This window comes from Branchiostoma floridae, chromosome 10 (genome assembly GCF_000003815.2).
Source record: "Branchiostoma floridae strain S238N-H82 chromosome 10, Bfl_VNyyK, whole genome shotgun sequence".
In the NCBI taxonomy this organism is placed as follows: domain Eukaryota; kingdom Metazoa; phylum Chordata; class Leptocardii; order Amphioxiformes; family Branchiostomatidae; genus Branchiostoma; species Branchiostoma floridae.
The window spans coordinates 16,675,424-16,685,929 of NC_049988.1; the positions used below are offsets into that span (position 1 = coordinate 16,675,424).

At 40.5% G+C, this 10,506-nt stretch overlaps 1 protein-coding gene across 1 annotated transcript in view; it reads right to left on the bottom strand.

Annotated features, from left to right (window-relative positions):
* Positions 1-253: 253 nt before the first annotated feature.
* The window catches only part of LOC118424970 (somatostatin receptor type 5-like), a 28,125-nt gene continuing 17,872 nt past the window's right edge, over positions 254-10,506 (bottom strand). Inside the window, exons 2-8 of the mRNA XM_035833780.1 lie at positions 5,321-5,456; positions 4,214-4,375; positions 3,947-4,053; positions 3,164-3,745; positions 2,611-2,765; positions 2,104-2,255; positions 254-360 (exon numbers count right to left, since the gene is read on the bottom strand). Of these exons, the coding sequence (XP_035689673.1) occupies positions 254-360; positions 2,104-2,255; positions 2,611-2,765; positions 3,164-3,745; positions 3,947-4,053; positions 4,214-4,375; positions 5,321-5,456 (1,401 nt within the window). The remainder of the gene's footprint in view (positions 361-2,103; positions 2,256-2,610; positions 2,766-3,163; positions 3,746-3,946; positions 4,054-4,213; positions 4,376-5,320; positions 5,457-10,506) is intronic.

Consider the following 10,506-nt stretch of genomic DNA (forward strand, 5'->3'; position numbering starts at 1 on the left):
GGCACCAGTGCGGCACTGCGGGGTCCGTTCACTGGCACTGTTTTTTTTTTTTTTTATAATTTAGACATTATGTAATAGTTAAAAGTGTGACTTAGAAGACAACAAAATACACAAGAAAACAAGAAAATTCGTTTTTATCTCTGAAACTCGTTGAGTCATCTACAAACCCCGCAGTGCCGCACCGGTGCCCTAAGTGCCATGAGAGTCCACCTTTACAGGGAGTAACCAGGACCATTGATGTAATACATTCGTCTTACACCTGATTATCTTCTATGTTGATCTCGCCGTTCGGACCAGAACTCACGGGAGTGAGCTTATCCACGCCGGTTTCCCCGGCCCCTAGCCCCAACTTCATCATACCTACAATAAAGAGAGAGAAGCATCATCATCATTATTATTACCTCCATGAAATGTCATGGAATGGAGGTTATATTTTCTGTTATGTGTCTCTGTCTGTGTAGATGATTACTCAAGAACGGCTGGATGGATTGGTTTCATACTTGTTGTGTTGGTGGGGTGTGATGAAAGCTCGAATCGATGAGATCTTGGGAGCCGTATCTATCGTTATAATTGATGTAATAATATCAGAAATCACCCCTATATTTGAGATATATTGGTACAGGCATCGTGCTGTATGTGTTTGTTAATGGGCTTAGCTGCAAGCAGATAGTGAGGTGACAGCTGTTTGGGGAACCCCCAGTAGTTTTATTTATGTCTGCTTAGGACTGTTTGAAATATTTGTAACAGTTGGCACAGTAGTTACCTCCATGAAATGTCATGGAGGTTATATTTTCTGATATGTGTCTCTGTCTGTGTACAAGATTACTCAAGAACGGCTGGATGGATTGGTTTCATACTTGTTGTGTTGGTGGGCTGTGATAAAAGCTCGAATCGATGTGATTTTGGGCGCCGTATCTGTCGTTATAATCGATGTAATAATATCAGAAATCCCCCCTATAAATACACCACTACTTTCCCATAACATTTATAACCATTAGTCTCAAATACAACCGACTATAAACATACATACCATCCACAAAAAAGCAATAAATATTTCATGGAGGTATGTGGTCCCCGAACTCTAGTTCATCCTCTTTTTTGAGGTGCAGCAAGTAAAGTCTGACCTCCAGAACAGTCTGTTTTCATCGCAATGAGAAGTCCCGAGTCCTCTAGGCCAGTTTTTGGCTCAATACGTTTCTTCAAAGGAAGCCTTGGGCGACCAACATGTTTTTTTTACATAAACTAGGTGACCAAAACAGGAGTTTTCCGGCAGGTGGCCGACAAGGAGTAATCGGTTTTGTTAGAGAAGCATTGTTCAAGAATATTAGAACCAAACAACACATCTCTCTCACTGGTACACCGAACGATATTTTCCATGTATTGCTCTCATGTTCAACTCATATATCCGTCTACGTAGGTCAGTTTCTTTATAATGTATTCCAACTGCGAGTCTCAGACCAGATCAATCATACATGACTGTACTGTTATCGATAATATTTTGTTGTTCTGTATATAGCCTCGTAGTACTATTGTCTGTATATAGCCATTAGTTGTTATTGATTGCCATACATTGTACCCTGTGCGATTGTTGAGCAATAATAGAAGAGGCTTGTAAACAATAGTATAGCATTGCTCCATGATGTTTTGTTTATCCAACTGCTTTCTTGTAACACTACTTGTAATAGTATCTAGTCTCTAGTATTCCATGTAATACTGTTGAATAACTGCATTTAGCCCATGTGGGCAAGAACATGCAAATAAAGATCATTGATAAAATTCATTCATTCATTCATTGAATTCATTCATTCATTCAGGCCATCAAATTCCATCCAAACTTCCTCACATTCACTGACAAAAAGAAAACAATTCTCCTTATAACATCACAAAACCCACACATAATAGAAAAAGTGGGATCTTTCGTCTTCCACTGTCTTCAAAAAAGGAGTCGAACCCAATAGCCCAGGACCAAGAGTTAGCTTTTACTAGTTTTAGACTAAAGTAGACACTTGTGATATTGTATATCACACTGTTTGAATCTTTTATGTTAACTGCAATTAGCCCAAGGGCAAGAATTTGCAATAAACTTGATCTATTCATTCATACCGATCTCCTCCTTCGTGTTTTTGGCCATCCTGGGTCCGACGGCCGAGCCCGCCGTGTAGGAGTTCCCCTCTCGGAACGACTTGTTGAAGGCCTTCCTGAAGCTGTCCCCCATGATGCCATAGACGAAGGGGTTGACGCAGGAGTTGGCGTAGCTGAATGAATGAATGAATGGTTTATTTGACATAGAGACATAGAAATTACAAACAAGACATCACACTTACAGTCACTATAGTATGACTGAATTGCGGTGAATATTTACAATTATCACGCACACTACAACACGGTATACAAGGTTTAAAAGTGAGAAATTGTCGCAATGTTGTTTAAAATAAGATTAAAAACTAATAAGGTAAAGGATAATTATCATATTGCACTTTAAAGTATTGCACGTCAATATTGCACGAGAAGAGAAATACAAAACACTGTACATCTGATTCATCAATTGGGATTTCTATGCAAATATCAATTAACACCAGTACTGTAATGCAAGTTCGCAAGATGCACAACCTGAGGCACAGGGCGGCGATCTTGAGCCACATGACCACGGGACCGAACCCGCCGGACAGGTCCGCCCGTTTGAAGGACCACCAGAGGTTCGCAGCGTGGTTCGGGGCCCAGCACAGGGCGAACAGGATCACAACTGTGGCCACCATACGCGTCACCTGTAGGGAAGATGTCATAGATTTTGTTTTTGGTCATAGATTCTATTCTTTGATACGCTTGGACAAACCCTGTATGATAAGCATTCATGTTAGCCTCAATAGCAGACTTTCTGGGGCATGTAGGTCAATGGCCAATCGAAATGATACAAAAAGAAACGCCCAACAACAGACAAACAGTACTTCTCCCTTATAGGCATGAATGTACAATAAATGTCAATTGATGATTTTTTGATCGATTGATTGCAATCTTTAGGAGAATTTAGAAAACATTTATTAACTACAGTCTTGAAATAATTCACTTTTGTTAAGGCAGGGAATAACGTGACTTGTAATGAGTTTCACAACATGATTTGTGCTTGTGACGATAAATGATTAATAAAAACTCATACTCCTCTCACCCGCTTTTTCCTGGCCAGGACGTGCTGCTGCGCGACTGACGTGTTTCCGGCCATGGTTGCCAGGTAACGGAGAATGAGGCAGTGGCTCACCACGCTGGTGGTCAGGGGGATGACGTAGCTGATCAGGACGGTGTAGATGATGTAGACCCGGTACTCATCCTCCGATGGGAACTCCTCCATGCAGAAGAACTTACGGCCGTACCAGTCCTGCTCCGAGACTTCCATGAAGAAGGCGATGGGGAGGGACAACAGGAACGAACCTTGAGGAACACATTCATGGCAGTTAGAAAAATAAATGAACTTTTGCTGCAGTACCGTAGGAAGCCGCAGCTCGGCCTCCATGCAGAAGAACTTGCGGCCGTACCAGTCCCGCTCAGAGACCTCCATGAAGAAGGCGATGAGGAGGGACAACAGGAACGAACCTTGAGGAACACATTCATGAGAGTTAAGAAAGACAAATTGCAAGTTTTGCAGCAGTACCGTAGGAAGCCGCAGCTCGGCCTCCATGCAGAAGAACTTGCGGCCGTACCAATCCCGCTCAGAGACCTCCATGAAGAAGGCGATGGGGAGGGACAGCAGGAACTAACCTTGGGGAACACATTCATGGCAGTTAGAAAAAAATAATGTATATTGCTGCAGTACCTCAGAATACAATACAGACATATCCAGCCTCGCTCGCTCTGACACCTCCATGAAGAAGGCGATGGGGAGGGACAGCAGGAACGAACCTTGGGCAACACATTCATGACAGTTAGAAAAATAAATGAAGTTTTGCTGCAGTACCGTAGGAAGCCGCAGCTCGGCCTCAATGCAGAAGAACTTGCGGCCGTACCAGTCTCGCTCAGAGACCTCCACGAAGAAGGCGATGGGAAGAGACAGCAGAAACGAATCTTGGGGAACACATTCATGAGAGTTAAGAAAGACAAATTGCAAGTTTTGCAGCAGTACCGTAGGAAGCCGCAGCTCGGCCTCCATGCAGAAGAACTTGCGGCCGTACCAGTCCCGCTCAGACACCTCCATGAAGAATGGGGAGAGAAAACAGTAACGAACCTTGAGGAACACATTTCTGATAGTTAGGAAAGACATTGAAGTTTTGCTGCAGTACCGTAGGAAGCCGCAGCTCGGCCTCTATACAGAAGAACTTGCGGCCGTACCAGTCTCGCTCAGAGACCTCCATGAAGAAGGCAATGGGGAGGGACAACAGGAACGAACCTTGGGGAACACATTCATGACAGTTAGGAAATAAATGAAGTTTTGCTGCAGTACCGTAGGAAGCCGCAGCTCCGCCTCCATGCAGAAGAACTTACGGCCGTACCAGTCCCGGGTTCATGACAGTTAGAGAAAATCTATATTGAGGAAAGACAGACGTGAACGTTTATGGATGCGATCACCCGCAATACAGATATATCATCCATGAAGAAGGCGATAGGAAGGGACAACAGGAACGAACATTGGGGAACACATTAATGATATTAGGAAAAAAATCTGTTGAACAAAAGACAGAACATTCATGAATGCAATTACCCACAAAACAGACATAACATTACCAATGACAAAATCTGAGACTTTCATTTTATTTACGCCATGTCCTGATGCAAGTTTTCTTGTCAAAAGGCAAAAAGCTACTATTCTGACAACTGAAATTATCAAGAAAGTCCGTGTTCAGTCCGTCTGGGGTCCAAAAGGACGCCAGCAAAAAAGTGCAGTTTTTAAAACAAACTTTTGACACTAACTCCTTAATTACTTATCGTATCACTACCAAACTTTCAGAGGATGATAAATATGTAAAACTAATATAATATCACAAAGTTTTGTAGCTTTAGCACTAGCCATTCATGAGTTATGCGACCTAAACCTTGCTGAGGGCCTCAAAATTCCCCTCTCTGGTCAGAATAGGTTTAGTGCAAAACGTGGTCCCTCTGATCTTTTGCATAAATTATGATGATGAGCTGGAATTTGCAACACTTTAACATGTCAAAATATTCCTCTTACATTGACGAAGCAATGTATGTACAATGATGACCGATAGGAATTGGAACTGTCATTTTATGAACAAAACATTTTGGGGTCCGTTTGGACCCCACTCGGTCATTTTAGTCGCAAAAAAAGGTCGGGTGCTTGAGGGTTAACGCCTCATAGAGATGACCTTGTACTCACCTATCCAGATGATGGCTGTTGTAATACCCACGCCTACAGGTGTTCGGAACCAGGGGGTCTGGAAGGGTTTGACGATAGCCCAGAACCGGTCCAGACTCAGCACCGCCAGCGTCATGCACGTGGCCTGCGCCGTGACCTGGAACGAGACTACATGTTTAGGACTTGGGCAGAAAAAAAACTCTATAAATATGCTACTAGAAGACTGGTGTATCCCCACCCGAAATACCAAATACACCAACTTGACCTGTTACGAGACTACATGTAGAACTTTCCTATAGTACGGTTCTTTAGGCACAACCAAGGATTAGCTTACGTCAACGTTTCGATGTATATCAGACACTATCATCAGGGTAGAATGACCGGAAACTCCTTCTTGCTGCTACTTATATCTACTCTGATGATGGTGTCTGATAGACATCGAAACGTTGGACGTAAGTTACTCCTTGGTTGTGCCTAAAGAACCTTACTATGTGAATAATTGCCAACCTGATGAACTTATACAGGGATACATGTAGAACTTTAGCTACAAGACGTCCGGATCTTGGCTTGAAAATCAATCTGTTTCGTAGCATCACGAAAATCGTTCCTTTTGATAACCGAATATTCAGGAAATCATAGCCGGAAACAGGTTTAAATTTAGCTGTAAAAACCCTCCATCTTCTTCTGACGGTAGAAGAAGGTCTTCCTCTCTCTAGCTATCTAATAGTGTCTTAATTTAGTCCAATAGTTATGAGAACTCCCATCTTCAGTTGGGTTGCTATTCAAAGGTCTAAAGGCTAGGTAATTATACCCTTCTGAGAAGTGCATGCAAATTGATCCAAAGTACCCCATTTTCACCTGAATTGCGTGGGGGAAAGGGTTCAGCATTTGGGCCTCAAAGCCATATCCATATGGATACGTATGGATACGTTTTTATTCTAGCTAAAGGTGGACTCTCACTGCACTTGGGGTACCTGTGCGGCACTGCGGGGTTCGTTCACCGTGGCACTGTTTCGTTATTTTCGCGATTTTTAAGAGCGAATGTCTGTAAGGGTCAAACAATGGTGGCAGGGGTCAAAAAATAGATTTGGCTCATATTTTGCACAGTGATAGTACTTGGTACACAACCCCTGAAAATAGCTTTCTTTCTGCTCAGAACCTCTCGTTGCCATGGCAACAGGCCAAAGAAGTTTATGGGCCATTTTTCCAGATTTTGGCATGTAAAAAACATGAAAATTGACCAACTTAAGGGCACTAATGCTGATCAATGCTTTAACTTAACAACAAAAGCAGAATGTGATGATTAGAGCAATGCCTAAACTTGCATTAAATAGCAGTAAAGTCAATCTTCTGTAAAATCTATGGTTATGGGCAACCTGAATACAATACACTGTTTTCACGTTGTGAAAAAACTGAAATTTTGCCCAACTTTGAAGCACTGAAAGTCCGTAAGTGTAAAGATTTTTCGCTTGCAATTCACACCAAATAATAACCCACTAAAGAGCTATTAGACAAATGCTTGCAAAGTTTGGGTTCTTGTTTTGTTGCTACGCAATCGTCCTTCAAAGTGGGTCAATTTTCATGATTTCGATAATATGTCATTATATGCCATCTTTGCACAATCATCACTTCCAAGCCAAACTTGTCCTGTTATTGAAATTTATATGGAGAATAAACCAATATATTGTCTATGAAGTGCATGCTTGTAAACGTTGGGTTCTTGTTTTGTTGCTCCGCAATTGTCCTTTAAAGTGGGTCAATTTTGATGATTTTGACAAAATGTCACTTTGTGCTATTTTCTAACTATTGTACGCTCCAAACCACACGTGTTCTGTAATTGGAATTTACTTGAAAGGTAAACCAATATACCGGCTATGAAATGCATACTTTTAAAGACTAAATTCTTGTTTTCTTGCTACGCAATTGTCCTTTAAAGTGGGTCAATTTTCATGATTTTGAAGATATGTCATTTAGTAACATCTTTGCACAATCATAACTTCCAAACCAAACTTGTTCTGTAATTGAAATTTACTTGGAATATAAACCAATATATTGTTTATCAAAGGCACGCTTGTGAAGTCTGGGTTCTTGTTTTGTTGGTACACAATTGTCCTTTAATATAGGTCAATTTTCATGATTGTGCTAATATGTAATTTTCATTTGTGCAATCCTTGCACAATCATAACTTCCGAACCATGACTTGTTATGTAACTGAAAGCTACTTGAATGATAAACCAATATATTGTCTACCAAATGCATGATTATGCACAGTTGGGGTTCTTGTATTCTAGCAGAGTATGTACACATCCCAATAAGTAGGTCGTACTCTGCATTTATAAAAAAAATTGTTTTTGACAACAGTTTTGACACATGGTGCAGTCAGCATTTGTGGAAAAACCTTAAGAGTACCCAAGTTCCTGCCCTTGCTCAAAATGAGTATGGTCCACAGTAGGGCTGGGTACCGGTACAGAAAATCCAGGTACAGGTCCGGTTCAGGTCCAGAGGATTAGCTTTAGGTCCGGACCTGAACCTGGACCTGATACAGTATGACTCATACTAATAGTTTATTTCACTACAAAGAAATCTGTTTGGTGGAGTATTAGACTTATACTGGCCTTTTAAAATCCTACAACGCAAACTGCACCTATACGATTGGCTGTAAAACTTGGTAGAAATTACAATAAACTCTACTCTACATCTCTCTTGTTATTTTCTTCCACCTGCAAGCGCCAAAACGTGTGAATGCCTGGTGAAATAATCTGTTCATTTTCTAATCGGTCCAACATCCGGTCCACCTAATTTTTTCAGGTCCGTTTTTTTCTGGACCGGTCCAATGAGAAAAAACGGTTTTGTACCGGTACGCTGTACCGATACTCAGCCCTAGTCCACAGACATTGCAGTAGTTGACCAACATGTATGTTTGTCTTATATGTAAGCTACTATATATAGAAAGACACCCTGAGATTGGGGATATTTGTTCAAATGTGGAAACAAGTTAAGTCTTCAAAGGGTCCATACTGTGGGACGCAAACATAAGACTGTAGACTGTAGTCATACACAAGTATATACGTAGCGTGCGTATCTAGCTGCAGAGCTATCAGAATGTTTGGAAGTTCTAAGTGGATGCATCTTACACACCCTCCCATGCATGGCTAATCCCGCGGCATACGTAAGAGCCTTACGGTATCAGTAAAACATGTGTTTATGCCACTGGATGACCCCTGAAGGAAAGGGTGATCAGTGAAATTGAAGATGAGCACGACTTTTCGTAGAATCCCTACAAATGTTTTTGTTTTCTTTATGGTCATTTTGTGTTTGCGCATTGTTATATTGTCTCTATAAAAACATAGACAGTGGCATGTTTATTACAGTAACTGTTTTCGACAACAAGATTTGTGGAGAAGTGTTAAATGCGACCTACTTCAGACATGTATATACTCTGCTAGAATACAAGGACCTGAAATGTGCAAGCATGCGTTTGATAGACAATATATTGGTTTATATCCCTTGTAAATTTTAATTACAGAACAAGTTTGGTTCAGAAGTTATGATTGTGCAATGATTGCACAAATGAAAATTACTTATTAGCACAATCATGAAAATTGACCTATATTAAAGGACAATTGTGTACCAACAAAACAAGAACCCAGACTTTACAAGCATGCCTTTGATAAACAATATATTGGTTTATATTCCAAGTAAATTTCAATTACAGAACAAGTTTGGTTTGGAAGTTATGATTGTGCAAAGATGTTACTAAATGACATATCTTCAAAATCATGAAAATTGACCCACTTTAAAGGACAATTGCGTAGCAAGAAAACAAGAATTTAGTCTTTACAAGTATGCATTTCATAGCCGGTATATTGGTTTACCTTTCAAGTAAATTCCAATTACAGAACACGTGTGGTTTGGAGCGTACAATAGTTAGAAAATAGCACAAAGTGACATTTTGTCAAAATCATCAAAATTGACCCACTTTAAAGGACAATTGCGGAGCAACAAAACAAGAACCCAACGTTTACAAGCATGCACTTCATAGACAATATATTGGTTTATTCTCCATATAAATTTCAATAACAGGACAAGTTTGGTTTGGAAGTGATGATTGTGCAAAGATGGCATATAATGACATATTATCGAAATCATGAAAATTGACCCACTTTGAAGGACGATTGCGTAGCAACAAAACAAGAACCCAAACTTTGCAAGCATTTGTCTAATAGCTCTTTAGTGGGTTATAATTCGGTGTGAATTGCAAGCGAAAAATCTTTACACTTACGGACTTTCAGTGCTTCAAAGTTGGGCAAAATTTCAGTTTTTTCACAACGTGAAAACAGTGTATTGTATTCAGGTTGCCCATAACCATAAATTTTACAGAAGATTGACTTTACTGCTAGTTAATGCAAGTTTAGGCATTGCTCTAATCATCACATTCTGCTTTTGTTGTTAAGTTAAAGCATTGATCAGTATTAGTGCCCTAAAGTTGGTCAATTTTCATGTTTTTACATGCCAAAATCTGGAAAAATGGCCCATAAACTTCTTTGGCCTGTTGCCATGGCAACGAGAGGTTCTGAGCAGAAAGAAAGCTATTTTCAGGGGTTGTGTACCAAGTACTATCACTGTGCAAAATATGAGCCAAATCTATTTTTTGACCCCTGCCACCATTGTTTGACCCTTACAGACATTCGCTCTTAATAATTTAGATATTGCGTAAGACGTTAAAGTATGACTTAGACAACAACATAAACAAAACGGAAGAAAATTCGTTCTTTATCTCTTAAATTCGTTGAGTCATCTATGAACCCCGCAGTGCCGCATCGGTGCCCCAAGTGCAGTGAGATACCACCTCAAGACCAATAACCCCTGCCAGTTAAACCATATTGCCACCCATGGTGACACAACGTGGCAATTAAAGAGGAACACGACAGTAATTTGTTTCCACTGTATATATGGATTCTATTGGGCCAATTACCTGTGTGTTGATGAAACATGGCAGTACTAGTCTATACCAATCAGCCCATTTTTATCATATCTTGATATAGAACATGTCATGGTCGGCTGTCGACTTAATTTCTTGACAAATGTTACCACAGGTCAAGACAAACTACTCTTCAATGGTCGAGTAACGTATGATTAGCGTTTTGAATTCAAGTGTAACGAAATGTAGCTAAAAATGTGTTAACGTCCGATTCCTTTAGTCTCTA